The following is a 22,533-nucleotide window of genomic DNA, read 5'->3' as shown; positions in this document are numbered from 1 at the left end:
ATTAAAAGAGGACAAGCAAGGAATACTTTTAAATATCTCTTTTTGCAAGCTTCACATCAAACTACTACTATATAAAAGTGAAAGCTGCAAGTTACTGTAAATCATAGTCAATGGTAGTTCATTGGCAGTAATGGGTATCAGTGAAAAGGGCAGGAATTTCACGGTTCACGGTGGCTTATTTCTTCATGCCCAAATTTTATGGTTTGTTGTTTTCTTTTCATTTTAAAAATGGTCATGAATGTACAGTAATATATTAATATGATGCAGATTGGGTGGGGTTTTTGTGTTTATTTGATTATTTAAAGTGTATGGTGTATTAAGTCCCATTAAAAAGAGTTTGACTAAAGAATAATGCAAAAGGCTTTAGTAGTTTAAATACTTATTGAGCCATCTGTAAATGTACAATCTGTTTTATGTTCTATGTGAAACTTACAATTGCTATTAACTTAATGAATTTTAAAACCTGAACAATTTGCTAAAGTAGTAATAATACTCATTCTGTTTCAATTTGCCATACTGGAGCTGCTTTCAGATGAGACAGGGATATAAAACTCTAATAGTGATCAAAAATACTGTACAGGTCAGGAGGGTGCAGCACTGGAGTTTAGTCCCACTATCTCTGAAAATACTATCACTTCATCCTTATGCAAGGACATATTATTATTATTACATGGAATGGAACACATAATAGTTTATTTTGTTTGTATTTTTTTACATGTAATACTTTATAAAAGATATAGCTAAACTAAAATATAAACAGACATGTAAATAATAAAATTAAGTATATCGTTCTGATTTGAATCAATTTCCTTGAGCAACATCTTTTTACAAGGTGAAAATTAAACACTAATATTTGTCTCATGGTATAAAAGGAACAGTAATAATTATAAAGAACCTTAAGGTCTTAAGCTTGTTTCATCCTATTCTTAATATTTCACAGCAAAATTATGAAAATTTGCAATATTCCCCAAAAGATGCAAACCTGTCAAATATATTACTCTGAAGTAAAATAACAATTAATTTACAGGAATCTACCATAGAAACTATTTAATGGACAGTAGTGATAGTTTTCTATATAAAATCTATCAAACTTTTTTTGAGGAAATATATGAAGCATAGCTGATAGCTGATGGAATCTGCAATATGGCCACAGAGAAATAAGTTGCAGATCATCAAAGTTAGCTCTTGTGCAGAAACATCCACCATGAGTTCACTAATTTCATCTTTCACTGGAGAACAGCAGGAGGTTTCCATAATGGAACTATCATTGGAAACAAATTCAACGCTATACTTTAAGCTTTACCCGTAGTTGGAACTTGGAACAGTTTGGATTTTTTGGTGCTCTGATCTCTCTTGCTCTCTGGAAGGCTGTGTAAATATCAAAATCTTCAGCACAAAGACAGCTCTCTCCAAAGCACTGGCAACTGTTCTTAATAGACTGTTCCAAAAAAAAAAAAAAGGAACAGATTTAGGTAGAGTGGTAAAACAATAGTGGAAAAGCAACACAGGAATGTTCTATACATAAACCAGAGAACTAAGCTGTCACTAGAAACTGAGAGATTTGTAGTCCATGAACTTCAGACACACACGCACATAAATTTGTGGAGCTCAGAGGAACCGTTGCAGATTTGAAGCTGCTCTTCTGTGTAAGACTTGAGTCAGCAGCTAAGCTCTAATCTTGCATGAATGAAGGCAAAGCACACTTTCAGCTATTTTAAATAGCAAAAAAAAGTCAAGTGATTGATTATATCCAGCCTCAAGCATTCAACTAAAGCACCTAGACAAGGACCTAAGCAACTCAGACTCTGTTCATAAACCACAGCTGGAAAGCTGCAATCTCAAGATGGTGCTGGAGCCTTGACCTGGTCAAGGGTGATGGTGTTTCTAGCTTAGACATCTCAGCCAGCTTACTGAAATTAGCTGTGAAGACCACCTGAATTTCTCCCTGTTTAGGACTGCTCCTATAAAAGTTCTGGGGCTTTAATCACTCTTATAATAAAGGCACTTATTATATGTGTTCTGCTCTACAAGGCCTGCATCCAGCACCTGCATCCAACACAGTCAAAACTGTTTCTCTTCACTGAAATTAGGAAAGAGCTCTACTTCTTATGGAAATTGTTGGCAGCTTAATAGTTTTCAGCTCCCCACTGGCTAGACATCAAAACAATTCCATATCAAAATTTGTCAGTGTTTATTTAGTTCAAGTACTGAATGGAAACTTGGTTTTTATTTTTTCTGCAGACGTGAATTAATAAAGCATTTTTTTTTAAACTTAGTCAAAACTCTTCACTCAGGAATAGAGCCTATAAATCTTCAATGTTCTATTATAGCTGGTGGAAAATGAAGCCCCCACAGATACTCCCATAGCAAGGGAAAAGCTCCAATACATTACTTACTGGGTGACACATTATGGTCTTCAAAGTCCTTCCAAAAAAGGAGATGTTTTCTAACTGCAAAATCCTCATTCCTGAAAAAATCTTTGTCTCTGCAAATGCTGATCCGACGTACCTCACCTCTTATGGGAGGTCTGAGTACCACTAAGGACATTTGATTTTTATTTGCTCCCAAATGAAGTTTCCTTGCTTCTCAATTTTCACCAAGAAGATGACTTTACTACTGTCTAATTTATATCTGCACCCACTGAGAACTGGTCCCTGGTCCAGCCTTTAGAAGCTACTATGCAGCTGGAGATGTAATTTGGTGGTTCCCGGACCGACTTAGAGCATCAAAGGGAGCATTGCTGCCTTGTTCTGTTCAACAAATGCATGCCAAGCACATAATGTTAATCAAAACATACTGTACCTTGGTTTGTTTGCATCTTGATGTCTTTATTTCCTTCTAATCTTAATTAGAAAATGAAAAACAAAGATGGTTAAAATCTTTAAAAAAACAAAACAAAACACGTGTTTTGTTTAGTTAGTACTGTTCCAAAACCAGCTACTTTTATTTTGGTTAAAAGTGTTACTGTTTTTCATTTTCTTGTTTTGCAGCAAATTTTGAAAGCACCAGTCAGTGACTAAACTCTGTGCTGTACATATGTGACAGCAGCATTTTTTTGTGTTAAATCAAAAGAATATTACATTATTTCATAATTACATGTTTATGACTTGTCAATTAAATAGCTATAAATCTAATGCTTTTTCCCACTGCTCAAAAATGTAACATGGAAAAGAAACAGTTTCTGCTGGGTTTCATTTAAGAACAGAAATAAACCTGAAAGCAAGCACTTACTAACTGTTATTACTGGAATTCACCACAATGCAAGTAAATACCTTCAAAACTAAAAATAGTGCTGGGGCTCTGCAAGTGCATCTATCACAGCCTCTTAGTCCTAACAGGGTTTTGTTTTTTTTCAATTCACAGAGCAGTCAGAGAGTGGAGAAGATGTTCAGAAGACCATGTACCTACACTATCAGCATCTGCTCTAGGATCCTTCTGCAAAATTTTAAATAAAAGGGAACAATCCCTTTGACAAGTATAAATAGCCTCACAGCATTAAGAGGCTTCAAGGCTAGCCAGTGTGTTTGAAATAATACTTGATTTTTAAAGGACATACATCCTACTAGATAAAATGATCCCCAGAAAGCAAGAGAAAATAAATCTACAACCTGCCAGTACCTTTGGGTGCAGCTTTCGTCTGACTGGGAGCCATGGCAGCCGCATCCGATGGCAGGCCCACGTACACCCCTCCATAGTTCCTGGTGGAGAAATAATTACAGGCACATCAGAGCTCAGCTGGGACACTTCTCCTTGTGAAAGGAGCTACTTTTTCACTCAAATTCCTGATGTTTATCATGAGATCCCAGCTGTCTTGTGACAATAATAAACCCCACCTGCACACCTTCTTCTGAGTATATACAGCTGAGGACAGAGCTAATCTGACACTGATGTTTGACACTAGGACCACCAAAGCACCACACTTCAAACAATGCACACCAATTAAATAGCACTTTTACCTCATTAATAAATGCAATCTGCTTGCCCCTGCTTAGGGTCACATGTAGAGAAAACTGTTAATATAAAGGAGCACAAGTGTCTTAGGTACTTTCATGGCCCAACCCTCTCCCTCTCTTCACAGACTTGCAGAGGATACTTTCTGGCTCCTGTACGAAAAGCAGGGACAGATAAAGGGGGGTAAAAAAATGGGTCCTTAAAGCCTCTACTGTGCCTGGAGTTACCTGCAGAGACTCCCTTTAGACTGCTCTGCCCTGTTAGGTGCTGAATTAATCACACCTCCTCCAGCTCCTGGGAGTCTGAGCCAATTTCTAATTTGCTTGATGACAGACTCATACTTCCTTCAACTTCCAGCCCAGCAGAGATCTCCCACAAGGGCTAATGTCACCTTCTGCGGCGGTGATGGTGTGAAGGCAGAGGCTACCAGCCCTTATCGAGCACATCACCTACAGCTGCAAGATAATGTGCTCTTTTTACCACCAAGTTCCCACCTCCCAAGCTCAATAACAGGCTGGGTGGACTCATCAATACCTGACTCTGTGTGAGATTTCCTCCTCTCTTTCTCTTTCTTCTCTGCATTGTTGGTGTTGCTGTGAGTAAGGAGGGAAGGAAGGATGCAGAACCGGTGGCAGAACTCGCTGCAGCCTATTGCAAATAAAGCTAACCCTGGTTGAGCAGAGCACCTACCTCCTTTTGTCATCATCTGATATGGATTCTTCTGCTCTGCAACATCAAAAGATACAAAGCATGTTAGCAGATTGTTTCTTTCAGGTGCTCCATGTCCATCTGGGTAAATCCAGAAGCAAGGGAAGAACTATTACTGACCCCAGTTTAAATTAGGGCATCCACCATTCAACAAAGTACTCACACAGGTATAAAAAAGGGACAATTTTCCAGTATAAGGTACAGAAGAAATAAAGGCTTGAGAAAAGATGCAGCTTACTTTTTATGACCCCCACCAGTGAGATCTGAAAGTAGATTTGGGAGCAGAAACACGTGAATTAACACTATTCCTGAGTGAGTCCCCACACTACTCCCCACATAAAAGGAACATTAAGGCTCTGCATGTAACAGGAACAAGCCTGGACTGCTATTCCCCTAAAAGAGGAAAGAAAGGCAGTGGGTGTCTGTGCTGGCATGTGAGTGAGGATGAGGAGAGAGAAACTTTCACAGCAGCTATTACAGAATCCAGAAACTGTTACAAGGCCTCTCTATAAAATGAGGCATTGCAATTCCTGCTGTTTGCAGACCAAATGCTGTTAATAATCCCATATAAATGGGCAATTACATCTTCTTTAACTTTGGGGCAAAATCACAGGTCAGTCTGTAGATCAATAGAGTCACTGAGGTTTGATTCCTCCCAGTTATGTACTGTGTAGTACAGTGTAGCTGAATGGGAGCAGGGGTTAAAGTAACCAGCACTGACGTGAAGGCAAAGGTAATGCAAAAAATAAAAAGAATTTATTCTTATTCCTTCAGTGTGCAATGCCTGTGCTGCAGTCTCAGTCTGTGTCCCAACATCAGTCATCACACAAATCACTCACCCACCTTTGATTAAATATTCGGATTCTGAGCTCTACTTCCACGACGGGGTATGGATGGGGCAGCAGCTGCACTTTAGCTGGGTCTCCGACCAATTTATTTACTCTAAGAGGTTGATGTGCCTGCTGTTTAATTGCTGGGGCTCTATGCTCTTACAGGGCCCTGAAGTCAATGGGATTTTGGCCTGAAGAGCAGAGGGCTCATAGTGAGATGCAGTCTTAAGTGCAAGAAAATGCCCTTAAACCTCCTGGGAGGGGATAAAATGCCTTAAAATACTGCTACAGCTTGGAAATTTTCTGGCATCTACCTTCTTCCTAGGGGACATTACCAACTATCCTTCCTGCATCACCACAGTAAGGGTACACAGGTCCTTTAATAGTTGAGGCGTGGAGAAAATCTTATTATTCTACAATTTTGCTAAATTATATTTATGCAGGACATAGCACTCCTTGTCTGCTGTCTTTGTCTACATCTTACCACTCAAGAAAGACTGATCAATAAACTCCTCATTTCCTGACCCTCCTGCCATCCCTTCCTGGAGGAACCAGAGACATGTCAGAAGGCATTTCCCATCTCCTGTGACCCCATGTAGTCACCTAAGTCATGTTACAGTCTTCACACACACTGACAGAGAATGCAGAGACGTTTTTTCTTGAGGACTGTGAAGCTGCTCTGTCACAGTGGGGGGCGGTTACTCCTGAAGAAAATGGAAAGCCTGTGTATATCAGTGGGTGGAAATGAGGATGTATTTTTAGGGGGAAAAAAATTCTACTTAAGGAAAGGGACTTTGGATCCCAAAAGATCACAAACAGTCATTTCTCTTGAACAAACTGAATGTGTCACAGGCTTGATTTTCTCATACTATTTGGAATATTTTCTATAATCCAGATTAACCATTGTCCAGAGAAAAGAGTCCTTTAAAGGCACCAAAAATTTCAGGCACATCTTGAAGCCTCTGAAATGGAGTTGTAAGAATAATAACCAATATTGTCCAACAGGAAATTAATGTTGTTTTGTTTTGGGTTTTTTTTATGTTTCCTGGTAAGAAACAGGGCCAATTTCTTCTGTTCCAGAAATGTTTTGTAATATGGCATCACGGACTATTACTGTAATTCTCTCACCAAAACAAATTATCCAGGTCTATGATTGAGCAGACGAGAGGGTTTTTCAACATTTTTCTTTCTTCCTTTCCTCTTACTAGCTATAAATCAAAGTAGTAATTTTGCAATACCTTTTTTCTTCAAATGCACGACAGCAAAAATAATCTAGAATTGTACAGACAACAGCTCTTGGGCTGGGCAATGATTGGGGGCAAACTGTTGTAGCCCTGCCAGAAAGAGGGAATGAGCAGAGAAGGAGTAACATGGGAGTGTGAGAGGGAAAAGAAAAAAAATTTGGATGATGGCACTTAAGGAATGAGCCATTTTACACACCTTTCTGGGGGCTCAGGAAGGAATGCTGCCCCAGTTTATTTACTACACATATTCACACACCTCTCACCTTCACAAGTGATGGCTCAAGACCCCCTTTTGCAGGGTGCCCACTAATTATGCATGTTTAGTGTCTGCTGAGCCACCGAGACAGGCGCTGCTTCTGTGCCGTGGCTGAGTGAACACGGGTGGCTCCACGGAGCAAAGCCACAACAGCAATGCTCAACCACGTGGGAGTGAGACTGGAGAGAAGCTCCTTTGGTTTCGGCACTGTTCCCATCTCCTGGGCTCACATGGACACAGGAGTCCAGCAGTCCTCCAGGGACAGCAAGCTAGGATAAGCTTTTCTGCACCAGGAATAGAAAGCAAAAGGAACTTAACAGTTCAAGGAGCTTTATGCTGACTGGCTGCTGTGTTGGTGCTTCAGATGCTGTTGACATCAGCAGAGTAACCGAGAGCACGGTTCTCAGCAGGTAGCATGGGCAGAGTCCTGGAGCCAATGGGCGGATTTAAGAGCAAATCCACAAAATGGCATTCTATTTACAGCTGAATAAGTGTTTCTTTTGGTAAGGTTTTGTCTGTCCCAAGAGTCTTCCTGTCACCCAAAATCTGAAAAACACACTTTGTTCATCTGTCAGCTTTTACATCCATCATTCCTATGTCCATTTGATGGTAAAAGAATCTGCCATTTCTCACATATTTTAAATGTCAGATGACAGGCATTCACACCAATTCTTTTCATCTACATTTTTCTTACCTCAGCTTTTATGGCTCTGTTTGTTCCTATCATTATAGAGACCCTTTCTAGATGGGCTCAGTAGTCCCACCAGTAATGATTCATTGAACTTTGAACAAGTGACAGACAACTACTCCTCAGATTCTTGGTGTTTCTTGGGAACAAGGGCCTTTAATTTGTATTCAATGCATTTCTTCTCAATATTTTGAAATGGAATTGAACTGTTGTATCCTTTCCTTCCTACTGTAACTAATACTCCCCCAGACTTAGCTACAGACTGAATACCACAGGCATTGCATTACTTTCTAGCATATCCTTTACTTCTCCTACAGCTAGGCTTTCCCAATTAGCAGTGATGAATGTTTCTTTATTAGTGGGGCAGGAGTATGGGCTGAAGCTGGCTGGCAGATCCTGGGTTGGAGCACAGAGGGCAGACATGTTCTCGGAGCACGTGTCCTTGTCACCACACAGCCCTCAGAGAGGAAGAGCCCTTTCAGAGGAAGATCATATCATCACCCCTATCTAATTGGTGGAGAAACTCCAGGCCCAGAGGGCAAAGCAGCTTCCTCACAGTCACCCAGGAGGGCTCCGAGCAGGACCCAGCCCTCTTTGCTTCCATCTGGCTGCGCACTCCAGGAGTCATGGTGCTTTGGCAATGAGTCACAGTCAAGAAATGAGAAACCTCATGTTACAATAACCAGATTTGGTATCCAAAAGCATGAAAGGATGGACACACCTAAATGTTTTTCTGGATCAAAACTGCTATGACTGAAATTTGACAGCAAAAGAAAAAGATAAGGGTTATTTAAAGAGAAACTTTAGCTGATGAAAGTAAAAAGGTGTAAAAAAGGTTTTGTGGATCTATAATATTAGTTAATACAAATCTGCTTTTTTCATTTCTATGAAATGAAAATAATTTTTCTGATAGTTTACTTCCTTCATAAAAATCTTCTGCCTGATTAGGGCTTTTGGGTCATCACTGCCATTCCTTTTTAGTAGGTGTGTTCTAACATCCAATGAGAAAGTTCAACCATGCTATTACTCATATGGACTGTTTGGCTGGCTCCACTATCCTTAATCTGGATGAGTAATAGCTCCATGATAGACCCTTTCACTTTGTTGAAGACTGCACAAGTAATTAATTTTTTTCCAAGTTATTTTGATACTATTTTGAAACATGACAGATGAACTCACACTAATAAGTAGAATGTTCCCATTTTAACTCCTGCAGCCAGGCTCTAAAAATGCTTACACACAGTTAAACACAGTTCTATATATACACACAGTTCTACAGATTCCATACCTTTAAGCACAGGAACATGCCTACAACATTCATAATTCAACAGTGCGTGAGACTTTGAAATTTAAAACTACTGATGAGCAAAAAGAAAGATGCAGTTCTAAGTCAGTCCTTAAATCATCTAAATTGAACAATAAATAAGGTCCTTCTGTAAATTAAACCAGTGGGTTTGTAAATACAGGAGTACTGAGGGCAGTGATGCTGCAGGCTGCATCAAGAAGAGGTTCCTTATAATATTCCCTTCTGTAATTTATTGTCTGGCACTGCAAGCCCAGAAAACAGACTACAGAGGTAAGACAGATCTCAAGAGTATCTGTGGCAACAGTGTTGATCAGCCAAGTGACACCTGTTGTTAGTTCTCCTGTCCTTGCTCTGTAATAGCAAGGACAAGCCTGTTGTTAAGCTCTTCCCTCCACTTGTTTATCTGACTTGACTGCCCTCATTTCTACACCAGGATTCCTCCATCTAATCAGAGGAGTTATTCTAAGCGAAGTAAATGAAACCGAAGGATGTTCCTATTGCATAACATAACAATCTTTCCCAGGTCCCTCAGTCGCAAACTCTAGTGGCAAATACCAGTTACATGAAATAGGAGAAGGCAAGACCTCGGGAGGAGTTCTTTATGGTTTTCTTTGGTAGAAAAATACATTTATGGCTGAATAAAGCTGTTCCTGTGCATTCCTGTATCAGCAAGTAAGTATAGCTGTAAAAAAGACCTTGCACATTTAGAGAACACAGGATGGGTAGGGTTGCCTCTGCTACCCCGTGTCAAACAAATAGATGCTATCTTTAATGCAGAGAATAGCTAGAGAAGGTGGGTACTTTGAAAAGGAAGTTGGACAGGTTAGTGGGTCTCATCAAAAGAGAGGGAATTTGTCTCAGGGGCTTTCTAAATTTCTCACTGGGCCTGGTGGAAATGTATGTGCTGGCTTAATACAATTACATGGACTTTGGAAAAAGGTGCACTGGCACATGGTGGGGAAAAGCAGTCTGAAGTAACACAACCAGCTCTGCTAGAAAACTGTCTCAACAGAAGCAGAGAAAAGAAATTTCTGTTAGAGAAATAACAAGCAAAGAAATCTGTAGAAAAGTAAACAAGACAAGGAGTTGTTTTGTGGAGATGAAAGCTGTCACTAAAGACAGTAAACATCTGGTTGTGTTGATTATATGTTAGAAGCCAATTAATCATGTATGACTAAATCTAGTATAAGGCTAGTATGACTGAAAATATGTCCAGGGTTATATATTTAAAAGAGTAGAGAAGAGTAAGTACTTACACATCTTTAGTAGTCCCTGTAGCACCTAGGACAAAAAAAAAAACCAAAACATGTTTACTAGGTAATGGCATAATCCTCTAAACCAACCAACAGTGCAGTAACTGTTTTTCTGTCTTTCTCTCCTAAACAACACAGAAATAGCAACAAAAATTTGCTACTGTAAGAGAACACATTTCTCATGATTGCTACATTTATCCTTAATGTCTATCCACACAATCCCTTAAATCTATCACATCTGGGCCAGACTCAGTGGCCCAGTGTGAAAATGATGCTGCTGTGGACCAGTGCCCAGGTGCAGTCACTCAAGATGGGAGCAACATAAGAAAAAAATACTCTTTCTTAATTTTATATGCTTCCATTTGCTCAAAACTCTGGTGGTTTTGTCTGCCACAAAGTCGGCACAACTAACCAGGCAATTACTCCCAAGTGCCCGATTATTCTGCCACTTGGTGCAGTTGTAGAGCTGGCACGACATGTGTAAAATGCTGCCTCATTCTTCCTGCCAGATAAACAAAGTTTTATAAAATGACTAGCAGAACTAATATAAACATTTTGGGACACAACCCTTCCAAAGCGCCAGACACCTAACAAGATCAACCATCCCTTAATTCATCTTGCTATTTAACAAAAAACCAAAGAGACAAAAGCTGCCACCTGGCTGCCTGGTATAAGTGACTGACTTTCTTGTTTTGGTGACTCAGATGTTTCTTGCTGGGAGATAAACATTTACCCAAGTACAAACTCTTTCTTGTTCCTCCCAAGTTACTAATGTTATGTTGGTCTTGCTAGTATATAATTCAGCTGAGTAACTAGTAAATTATCCCTTCTATTAATTACAGAAGTTAGGGCAGACATTAGAAAAACCTTTCACTTCTCCTTTCCTCTTAGTACTTAGCTGGAAAAGGTGATCTGAGCTCATTCTGAAGAAACAGAAGTAGCCAATCCCAGAGATTTTTTGAGTTTGGAGGTAGGCTGAGTTTTTTCTCCCACGGTACTTCATTTTTTGGAAAACTTTTATTTCTTCTGCTGATGAAAAATATATATAAATAGCAAATACCTTTCATCTCTCTTTGATGTGTAAGAATATGCCTTTTGCATTCTTATTTTTAACAAAAGGAAGTAATAGACCTGCAAGGCTTTCTGGCTCTGTCTACCTGAATGGATTGCTTGAACGGCAGAAAACATCACCCTTTACAACTAATTCCTGAACACAACGTCATTCCTATTTCCTACGATGTGACTATCCCTCCTTTTCCCAGCAACAACACAGACTAGACTCGTATGAAACTGTACACATTTTTTCTGTTAGTCTTGCTTCCAGAGTCAGCAAAATCTCAGTATGGCTACATGTATCAGTAGAAAGCCTTACTTAAGTTGGAGGGAGTAGCTCTAGTCACAATAAGCTTAGGCTCTTGCTTTAAAACCTTACTCCACCAGGCAGCCCTCTGAGACTTTTTGGCTTTGTGGGCACATCTATGAAGCACTACATGTAAACCTCTCAAATTAATTGTGTCCAGATGGAAGGCTGGCATTGCTGTGCGAGCTCAATCTCTGTCAATGTAGGGAGACATTTTCTGCTACCAGGGCCAGTTCATCCAGTCAGCTCAGCAATGAGCCTTCAGGGCACCTCTAGATAGAGCCCAGGCATCGGCAACACTTCAGACAACATGTGTTTTGAAAAACCTAGCTGGATCTAGCAGGATTTTTAATTTTTTCCAGAAGAAACTATTCCTTTGCTGTGTCTATTCTGCACAAGGGCCATAACTTTCTTACGTTTTAATCTAAACTCTCTGTGACCAAAATCAGTTTCTATAAAAAGGTTCGTGGCCCTTTCAGAGGCCTTTGCCAAGACTCTTCTGAGTCTAAGCACCTTGGATGCTGATCTGAAAAATTTGTCTTGCTTGCAGGAAGTACAGCAAAAGTACAGTGTTTAATACACACACTGAAACCTCAAGCCAAGGGAGAAAAATTGTGCGCCAACAGCACTGCTACACTCTCCAGAGGCGATAATCAAGTTCCAGTCAATCACTGGGTGCACTTCAGTGCCACGTCCATGTTTAGTGCCATGCCTGTCTTCAATGCATTATGGTACAAATACATCCTCACTCTGGAGATGGGAGATGTCACTCAAACCCATCAGCCTGGGCTTTGTGTAGAGCTATAAAATTCCATGTTTGGAAATATGCCACTAACGTTCACACATAGCAGCACTTGTTTTCTTGGAATATTAGCAAGAGTACACTGCTGAAAAATCACAGCAGTGTTTTGAAATGTATTTCACACAAAAACTTTGAGAACTGAGTATGATCAAAACAAATTCACTTTTTAAGAAATCAGTTTTACTTTTAAATTTAATTTTATGGCATAAATTTAAAAATACATGTAAAAAGAAAAACATTGTTTTCTGTGATGGTGGTCACAAGGGTGTTTGGGTGAAGGAAGAGATGAGATCCTTGACTCCATTACAGAAGGCTTGATTTATTATGTTATGATATATACATATACTATACTAAAAAAAGAAAAGGAAAGGAGAGTTTCCAGAGGCTGCTAAGCAAAGCTAAGAAAAGTAAAGAAATGATAACACAAATCTCTCTCAGACTGTGTCCGAGAGATCTCAGTTCTGGATTGGCCATTAACTATAAACATGCAAGTTGTGCCAATCCAGACAGACCTGTTGCATTCCACAGCAGAAGATAACCTATTTTTTACCTCTTGTTGCTGAACTTCTCAGCTCCAGCAGGAAAATCCTAAGAGAGGATTTTTCATAAAAGAAATGTCTGTGACAGTTTTCTACTTTTTTATAAGCACAGCAAACCAGTTTATCTTCACTTTCATTGATGGGATTCCATTAATTTCAGTGGGGTTATTTCTCATTTTCACTAGCAAAAGTGAAACAATCTTTGGTTCAAATTCACTCAAATATCACTAAGGACTTGACAATAGATCTGAGAGTGTTTTGAGTTAACAAAGGAGTTTTCTTCCTGCAAGAGTTCTGAGCTTGCAAATGAACATAATTTTAGCTAGGTGTACTATAAAAAAATCTCTATGTAAAAGCGTCTAAGTTTTTGTTCATTAGGGAGCCTGAACATTCCTTACACATAGATATTATTTCTCAAGGAACCAAAAACATCTCAGTTCATACAGACATGTTTATTTGTGAGGCCCAATCCATTCACCCTCACCCTGTTACTTCACCAACATATTTGTCTAACTCTTGCATGTTTAGAGAGCAACACAATTTTATTGCTGCCCAAGTTCCTTCTGCCAGAAGTTCAGCCAAAGAATCTTGTTTACTACCAATCCACAAACACTCTACAGCTCGCTCCATAGCAGCAAGGCCTACTGCTCTCATAGATATGATGGTTTCCATAAACTACTTGAGAAAAGGCTCACATATATAAAGCTTGTCCATTTTTTTCCACTATAAGAGCTTGGCCTAAGAAAAGGCAGCACTTGACCCCATAAGCCTTCTCTTGATAGGCTCTTGCTTGCTTGGTTTTTCTAACCGAACCTCAGCAAGACACTAAAGAGTAGCTACAAAGCCACATCCAAAAAAATAGGCAATACTGAATTGTCCTGAATGACCTCTCTGCTCGCACCATTTACACAGTAGGATCTCGGCTGCATTTTGGTATTTTAGAGCTGCAGAAGGAGAAGAAAGAGTACGGCCTGCAAATAATCATGGCCCATTCAGCCACACACTGCTCTGAGCCCCAGTGATTACAGAAGAAAAACATTCTGTCTAGAAGAGTGGAGCTGTGATCCCTCAGAAAAACCCCACAGCATTTAAACAGTAACAAGTCAAAAGAAGATGAATTTATCCCAAAACCATCTTCCACTAGGTGAGAGGGGGTTTTGCTCTTTCAGAACAACAGCAGCTTCTCTTGGCAACACTGCAGGATTTTGGTAAATGCAGGCCTAATGCAAAAGATGGTTGAGAGACATTTGTAGCCACTGAGGGTACTCCTCTGTGCTGAGAAATGCATCATGAGTGAAGGTGAAAGGCAAAAGCTTCAGAAAAATATAAAAAGCATGAGATGCAACCCCTCACATAAATAAAGTTGATACAAAAAATGCCAGGACCTGACTTTTGAGCAGATTATGAAACATTTTTCTAATATTTTTTAATGAACAATGTCCTATGACATTTTCTTGCACATCAAATTGTTAAAAAAGCAAATAAAACCCCTCCAAATTACACACACATACATGCAATTGTTAAGAATGAGTTTTCTATTGCAGGCTTCTTTCTGATGTGCTCCAACAGTCAGCAGTAAGGAAGCGCATTCTAACATCCATGAATTTATTTCATTTATACCCCCATTGTAACTGATGACAGAATATCATCAATTTGTTTCACGTCGATTATTTCTTCAGCTCATCAGGTGGGAGTTCGGTACACAGATTAGACCCAATCAATAGAATGGTACGATGACTTCCTGGGCATTGCACCAAACTTGAAGTTAATAAATCTGTTAAAACTTGGTGTGAAAGTTCTCCTTCATCATAACTGGACCGTACTTGAAGCTTTCCACAGACTAAGAGCTTCTCTATATATTTAAATTAAGGCTAGACTGACAGCCTCCAAAGAGTACTATAATTTACAGTGCTGTCATTGCTACTATACTAGATATGGAAAGGAGGAGGCAGTTAAAAATTTTTAGTGAAGAATCATTAGAATGAAGGGAAATGCCTTAACTCAGGGGGAAAAAAAGGAAATTAATGTATAACAGCATATTTTTAAAAGACATACACAAAAAAGAAGAGCTATTGTTGAGCTTCTAAAACTCTAGGAAATAACATGAAAGAAGGATATGAAAAATGAGACAACAAAACATAAGGAAAACAGCAAGTTGAGAAATAACTATAATCCATAGTTAATACATAAAATAGCTAGGTAATTTAAGAAGGATGTATATACATCAGTTTACATGGATAACTGAAATTGCCATTTCTCAATTGAAGAGATTTTGCCATTGTCTGATACTCTGGAAAGAACATTTGAATGCTGTGAGTTATACTGGTGTTCTGAAGTACTGCACCACAGACAGAAATGTTATTCTGCATCATGTCTATTAGTTTAGATCTCACAGACCATAGAGCTGAAAGCTCTGATGTCATTCTAGCCATGCAACAGAAGATAATATAATTAGCTGAACTATCACTATATATACATCTGCTCAGGAAAAATCAAATTAGGCTACAATAGGAATTTTACCAGAGTAAGAAAATGGGGATTGGTGTAACACATTTAATGTGTTCTGTGAAGTATGCTACAATATTATACTTAGTCATATGATATGACAGAGAGTGTTACAGGTTAATTACATGTTATGTACCTCTAGCTTTGACATTACCGACTACAGAATAGTCATAACTTTAGCATTAAAAATGTAGTCACGCTGTGCATGCCATAAAATTTATTTGTATTTACACAGTCTTCACATCTTTTGGTGAAATTATGAGTTGCATTTTCCTGAAAAGCTCGAGGATTCCAAACAAAAACCGTAAGTTTTCTCCTTCCCCTTTATAAAATAATTTTATTTTCATTAGACACACTTTGTAAGGAATGTTAAATGAAGTAAATAAATAGTAGACATCCAACATCTTGCTTTTATTACCAGCTGCTTGTTATTTTAAGACCATAGACTGCACAGAGTATTTCCTGACTGACAGTGGTGAAAGTGAGAAGTGAACTGGACCTTTCAGAGCTGCATTGGATTTGGAGAGGTCTATCTGTGCAACAGTAATAATTCCATTATACTAAAGATGGGTTTTACATGGCACTGTTGGTTTTTACCTGCACTAAGCCCTTAGAGATCTGTGGAATATTTCTAAAGAGCATTTAAAAGTTTACAAAAAATGCAAGTTCAAATGTATATGTAAAACATATAAGTAAGTTTAACTATCAAAGGGGTCAGACCATCAGTGAAAATACTTAATGTATCTACAAACCTGTTCAAGACAACTACCTCTAATGCAAAGGGACACATTTAAACAAACTTTGAGTTCAAAAAAATACTGCTGTCAGAGTTAGTCTACTTGACATTTACCCATTTGTACCCTGGTACAAGTTCCACAGGGCAGTCAAATCAACATCAACTTAGAAACTACAACAAATGGACTAATAATTGACTCAACAGTCTCATCTGAACTTCTCTGGTGCTTTTATCCAGCAAACAGAAATCAGATGTGAACAAGCATCACCTCAGTGGTATGAAGCTAGACTGGTCATATACAGAAGGAACTTCCAGTCACAGCAACGTGGGAATCAACTGAAGGGAGAGAATTCATGTATGCAAACGGGACAGCTCCAGTAAGGGCACTGGATGTTCAAGCAAATTCACACAGTGTGTTCTTTATGGGTGAGAGAGGCCTCTGATGGCTAGACATAGTACCTAAAACCTAAGTTATAATCATTTAACAGAAACAGAGTAAGGAATGGCAGAATCACATTCTCCTCCAAGTGTGGAGTGCAGAGTTGAACAGCGTCGCACCCACAAGCATACACACATACGTACACCCTAGAGAAGACAGCATCACTCACACTCACAGGCAGGACCAAGTCAGGACTAGCACCACCCAAAGCACCACTGAAACTCTGGTTAATTCAAATCAAATCAAAACAGTAAGAGATGGGGACCCAGTAATTCTAAATTGTCCAACCATTATTTTGCATATTTTGAAGAGCTGAAAGCTCACAAGTGCATCTGAAAGACTTGATAAAGGTACTGGAACAGGTGGCAATGTTTGCCAAGTGCAGCTAGGATGAAAAATGATTGGGAAATGCTCATATAATTACAGGGTGAAGGTCCACTTACCAGTTTCCATGTACTTTCCTATTCTGCGGGGGCAGGGGGGAGGAAGAGCACAACAGCACCATCTTTCCAGATCTTATCTCTTTTGAAAATAGCAATGAACAAATAAGGGAGCCAGCTGGACTCACCAGCCAGCAGTAGACATTAACATGCATGAAACCTCAATCCTGGAATATCCTCCAACTTCTCCAACAAGCAAAAGGCGAAGATGTTGCACAAATTCATTTCAGAAGTGGCATTCGTGGCCGTATAGGGAAGCGAAGAGGACGGAGCTGACACCCCTGGCGGGATCGCTACGTCCAGCTCCCGGCCTGGGCTCGCCGTGCCTTGGGCAGCTTCAGTCGGAGGTGGTGATTCTAGCGACAAGTGGGTACCAAAAAGCCGCCGGTGCTGCGGCAGGCCACATCACCCTCTCGCCCTGAGCAAGCGGATCAGCCTCGGGAAAGGAAGATGCTCTTGCAAGAGGGAGGGCAGCGATTCCCGCGGCTCGGACGGGCACCCCTCGCGCCGGGGGCTGTATCCCCGCCGAGTGCGGGTGCATGCCCGCCGCTGCCCCCCCCCAGTCCCGCAGAGCTCCCCAGCACGGTGGGGATGCTCGCTCCGCCGCTCGCCCGGCCCGGCCCGGCCCGCCCCGCCACCCTACCTCGCCCGCCCGCGCCGCCAGCCGTGGAGTTGCCGCAGCCCATGGGCGCTGCCCTGGCCGGCGCTGCGCCCGCCGGTGCGCGGCGGTCACGGGAGACAGCCGACGGCAGGCGGAGCCGGGTGGGAGATAAAGCCGCGGGGACCCCTCCTCCTCCTCTTCCTCCTCCTCCTCCTCTCCCCACCCATCGCCCGGGAAACCGCCGGCCCCGAGCCGCCCGGCCTCTGCCCCGGCCCCTCGCCTCACCCCCTGTTCCTCCCCAGGGAGAGCCACACCCCTGGCTGTCTCCTCGCCCGGACGGGCTGGAGCTGCTAAGCCGGAGATATGGCTCAGTCCAGGCTCAAGCATGCAGGGCTACGAACGACCCCCACTCTCAGGCAATAAGCCCAGAGCCTCCTCGAGCAGTGGAGATGCTCTTTGGCTCACACTCTTTGGTTTCACGGGAGCTTTGGGACACCCTTCATTCGCCAAGGGGAACATCGGCGTAACCACAGGAACAGGCTGCATACTCTATATCTGCTATCAGTAACATCCTGTTCCCTATTTTAAGCAAATCTTTATGATTGGCTTGGGTATTTCTCTACTTAAAAGAAACATGATGGTGAAACTGAAGACTCATTGAGTTGAGAAGAGCTTTAGATTCACTTTCCCCAAAATATCAGCAGCACTGAGAAACATGAAAGATAAGTATACAAATTCTTCAAGCGATCGTTTTCATTCAACATTTGTGTCATTTACCAAAAAGAAATTGACTTTCTGTTAACCCAAACCTGTCTTCCACACAAAGGATTAAAATACTCTAAAATCTTGATGGCTTGGTTTCTCCTCCTCCATCCTGAAATGAGCAGGAAGCTGAAATCCAATGGATACATCTAGAGACAACTGCAAATACTCTAGATAGATAGACAGATAGATACTACTGCTACAACAAATTTGTTTAAGGGCTCAGAAAGATGTTTTAAGGGTGTCACAAATACACCAGTATGATCATCACATATGCATCTGACTGATAATTGTCTTCTACAAAAGGACCAGATATAAAGTGCTGCTGCCTGATCTTGCAGTGTGTTCTGAGAAGGGTGAAAAAAAAAGAAATCACAATTCTCTTACAGGTTTCCCAAGAAGTACACATTAAAACAAAGCAGCTCCATAAGCAGCAGAGGCAATAACATCCAGTCTCCTATGGATTTTTGCCCTAGGGAGGAACACTTACATGGGCTCACTGATGTCCACCTCATGACAAGGGTGTAACATCTCCCTGCTCTGACTGGCCACCTATTTTCATGTAAATTGCAGAAAGTATTTCCAGGGTCTTTGTCTATACCTTCCCAACAAATTGTCTGAACCTGAACAACCAGCTCAAAATTTAATAGGACAGGGCTAATGGGCACATAGGTTTGACTGCACAATTTCTTCACCATCACTGATCCTACAGCAGACAGAGAGTGCAAATGTGTGCATTTTTCTTCAGAAAAAAAAATCTCACAAAGGTTTAAAACCACCTCTTTTTGATAGTCAGTTTTCTGTAATTCACACATTGAAAAATGAACCCTCAGGCCAAGCTTTCAGCACCGAGCATCAGTCCAAAGAGAATTTTTAGTGGCAGAGTTAAGAAGGAAGAAAGGGTGCTCTGAAAGCAATGCTGAAAGACATGCTCCTTAAGGCCCCATGGTTTTCTAAAGTAAAAACAAACCAAAAAAAACCTCCCAGCAACCCACATTGAACATAGGCTTGGCACATTTTGAAGTATCTATGAGTGTATTTTTAATATGCAGTTTACCTTGGCGGAAGCAGTTGTGGTGAGCACAGAAACCCAGTCATGTTTAGAAAAGGCAGCTGGGAGGCAAAATTCCCCTGGAGATGCCTTGACACCAAGCCACTGCCCTGGCCACAAGGAGAAGACGTGAGGCTGTGGTAACCTGCAGTGGTATTAAGGATGACAGAAAGGTGATCTAACTTCTAAATGTTCTCACTCCTCTACAAGTTCAGTGTATTGCACACAAGCCAAGCACCCTGTGTGCACAAACTAAGGGCTGCACTATTGTCAACACAATAAGACAAGAAACTTCCAGCACACACATCCAAAGCTGGAGTTAGTAGCACTTTCAGGGGACTTATGACAGGAAATGTGATGTATTCCTCTATACAGTGTCTGGGATTGTAATGAGTCAGCCCCTATCTTGGCAGCTCTATTGTACTTGCCTCCTACTACAAATGGGAAGACACAGTTTCAACTTTACTTGTGTTTTACCCTAACAGAGCATTTCACTTCATTACTGAAAATAACTGGTAGCAAAATACAGTCACCTAAGCAAGTTAATTAAATGAACCCTTGACATTAAGGGAAAGGAGCAATGTGTTACTTGCATCAGCAAACTCCTGCCATCACACACCCTACATAATCTCCTCTGAGGAAGACTGGGAGATGTATGGATGTAAACTTCTGTAAGTATTTCAGAAGTTGTAGTGAAAAAGGATTTTGTTATTCTTTCCCTAAATTAACAGAAAATTTACCCATCTGAGAAAACAGATTGATTGATGGTATTATCTAAATCTGAAATTCCAGCGATTTTCCCCTTTTGGACATTTTTGCTGGTCTGAGTGCTTAAAATCCAAACAATCTGTCTGTCAAGCTGCTATGCAAGTCTATGGAAAGGATCGATAAAACCCATTACTTCTGTGTCCTAGGGAACATCCCTTATTTGCACAATAATAGATACTTTCCAAAATCCTTTTTTTATTTAAGTATCCACACAGAAACATTATGTATCCATTATTTCTTTCTAACAAAACATTTGCTTACAAAAGGTTAGATCTCAGTTTATGCAAGTATAAGAGCAAGACTTTGATGATCCTTGTGCATGTCTTCCAACTCAGGATATTCTATGATTTTATATAAAAAAATATAGTGCTAATTAGCATCTTCTGAGTATTTTCTTTTGAACAGTGTCTCGTAGACATGGAGGTTCTCAAAATTGCAAATGTCCTGAAAAATTTGTCAGTTCTTCATCAGTAGTTAGCACCATGAGATAATTTTTTTCCTAATCAAATTTACAACAGGAATTCAATTTAGACCAAACTTGCCCTGTTTAAGAGGCGCAAGTCGCACTGCAAATATGTGGTCAGAGTTTGCCAGTGCAACCACTTTGTTTATCGTTGCTTCTCAATTCCATTGCTTTCAAGTTCTACTTCCCATGTTTTCAGGCTACCTTGTATTATGTTTCTCCCTGTCCAGCTTTACAGTCTTGCTAGAGCACTGTTGTTTTATAGCTAGCAACCTGGGCTTGTAGGTTTCACTGACTTCTTTAAATATTATGATAAAGGATAGATGGTGCTTGTGAACACTTAGCCAGTAAACAACAGAAAGTTACGACCCAATTTCCCAGTAAGCCTGAAAGGATAATTCTTCTTGAAAAATTCTGTAGTCCAAGTCCCAGTCTAACAAAAAAAAAAAAAAAAACAAACCAAAACAACCCCAACCCCCAGCCAAAAAACCAAGCACACACCCCCCAAGTTATTTACATTAATAGAAAGGAGGGAAAATCAAGAACTTCTTAGTAAAAGGTATCATGATTCTACAGCCCTTCAAGTTGCTTACTACATGGCAAGGGGAGACATTGAGAAGATCTCTACATTGCTGGGAACATTTCATTCTTAATAAAAAGGGTTGACTAATTTGATTTGGGTTACAGAAGCCAAATGACAGTCATAACAAAACACAGAGGGCAACAAAAGGAAAAAAACCTACAATCCCCCATGTTTCTATGCTATTTCCTAATAATGGCTATATTGTAGAAGCACTTGCTCGCACCAAGTGACTCCAACAGTGCAAGGTACTATCTGGACACATCAAGAATATTCATCTTTGCTGGCAGTCAGAAAGACAAGAAAAAGCTGATGGATGAGATAATAGAGGAGCCAAAGTAGGAAGCAGTGAGATAGCATTACTATTTATAAAACGGATGTGCCTAACAAGAACAAAAAAAAAAAAGCTACATCAGGTCAAAGGAAAGATCCACCTTATTCAGGATTCTGTCTCTGACAGCAGCTGAAGAGAACATGCAACCCCAACTCATATGTTTTAACTACTACTACTACAAACTCATATGGTATGTACCCCCCAAAGTCTCCCATCATCCAGCATTTGCAGGTCACTGTCTGCCTGAGGCAGATGTACTTAGCAACCCTTAACACATTCTCTTCTATAAGCTTGTTCCACCAACCCTTGAACACATGTAACAGAGGATACTTCACAGCATCCTCTGTTCCACCTCCCAACCACACTGAATTGAACTGAAGAACCTACTTTTGTGTGCTTTGAGCCTGGTCCCTGCCCACTTCAGCTGTTGGTGGTTTGTTCCTTGTATCAGGATAAACATTGAAGAATCAATTCCCCACCTCACACATTTCTGATTTTTTGTTCTTCATAGTAGAATAAACACCAAAGAATCAATATGCCATATCCCCTACCCTTGCCTTTAGTTAGCAGCAGTGATAGCAAGTTGTTGTTTTCTGGCAGTTGATCAATAGGTAGTTAAAACACTTTGAAAGAGATTTTCTGTGAAAGGGTTTAGAAACCCCATTCTAGAGACTAGGTTCTGCTAGTAATACCAAGTTTATATGACTTGTGCAGGGGAGGGACCCTGCATGGAGGGAGCAGCCACATTTCTTTGCCCCTCATAGACTTACTGTAATCCACGCAGTGTGTCCCCCCTTGCATTCCTTGTTAGCAATGAGAAAATGTGGTAGAGGGCTTTTTACATGCCACTCAGTCCCTTTTCTGGCTGCCTGGCAGCCCCACACTCACCGTGGGAGTTTTTCACCACCTGCCCTACA

The 22,533-nt window shown here is 40.5% G+C and overlaps 1 protein-coding gene across 3 annotated transcripts; it reads right to left on the bottom strand.

Annotated features, from left to right (window-relative positions):
* Positions 1-349: 349 nt before the first annotated feature.
* Positions 350-17,787, bottom strand: C1AH12orf75 (chromosome 1A C12orf75 homolog). 3 transcript variants are annotated; one of them, XM_030960926.1, is made up of 6 exons: positions 17,701-17,787; positions 10,240-10,264; positions 4,642-4,677; positions 3,609-3,698; positions 2,803-2,838; positions 350-1,438 (listed from the first exon to the last, which is right to left on the bottom strand). In XM_030960926.1, exons 1-5 carry the CDS (start codon positions 17,741-17,743, stop codon positions 2,829-2,831), a joined length of 204 nt encoding a protein of 67 aa, XP_030816786.1. In that variant the 5' UTR covers positions 17,744-17,787; the 3' UTR covers positions 350-1,438; positions 2,803-2,828. The 3 variants fall into 3 exon arrangements, with proteins under 3 accessions (XP_030816786.1, XP_030816785.1, XP_030816787.1); XM_030960925.1 differs by lacking the exon at positions 17,701-17,787 and having other exon boundaries at positions 10,240-11,638; XM_030960927.1 differs by lacking the exon at positions 17,701-17,787 and having other exon boundaries at positions 2,803-2,843; positions 3,619-3,698; positions 10,240-11,638.
* Positions 17,788-22,533: the final 4,746 nt, after the last annotated feature.

The sequence above is a fragment of the Camarhynchus parvulus genome, chromosome 1A, assembly GCF_901933205.1.
Source record: "Camarhynchus parvulus chromosome 1A, STF_HiC, whole genome shotgun sequence".
Classification (NCBI taxonomy): domain Eukaryota; kingdom Metazoa; phylum Chordata; class Aves; order Passeriformes; family Thraupidae; genus Camarhynchus; species Camarhynchus parvulus.
The sequence above is the reverse complement of the archived record's forward strand: the minus strand, read 5'-3'. Positions and strand labels throughout refer to the sequence as shown.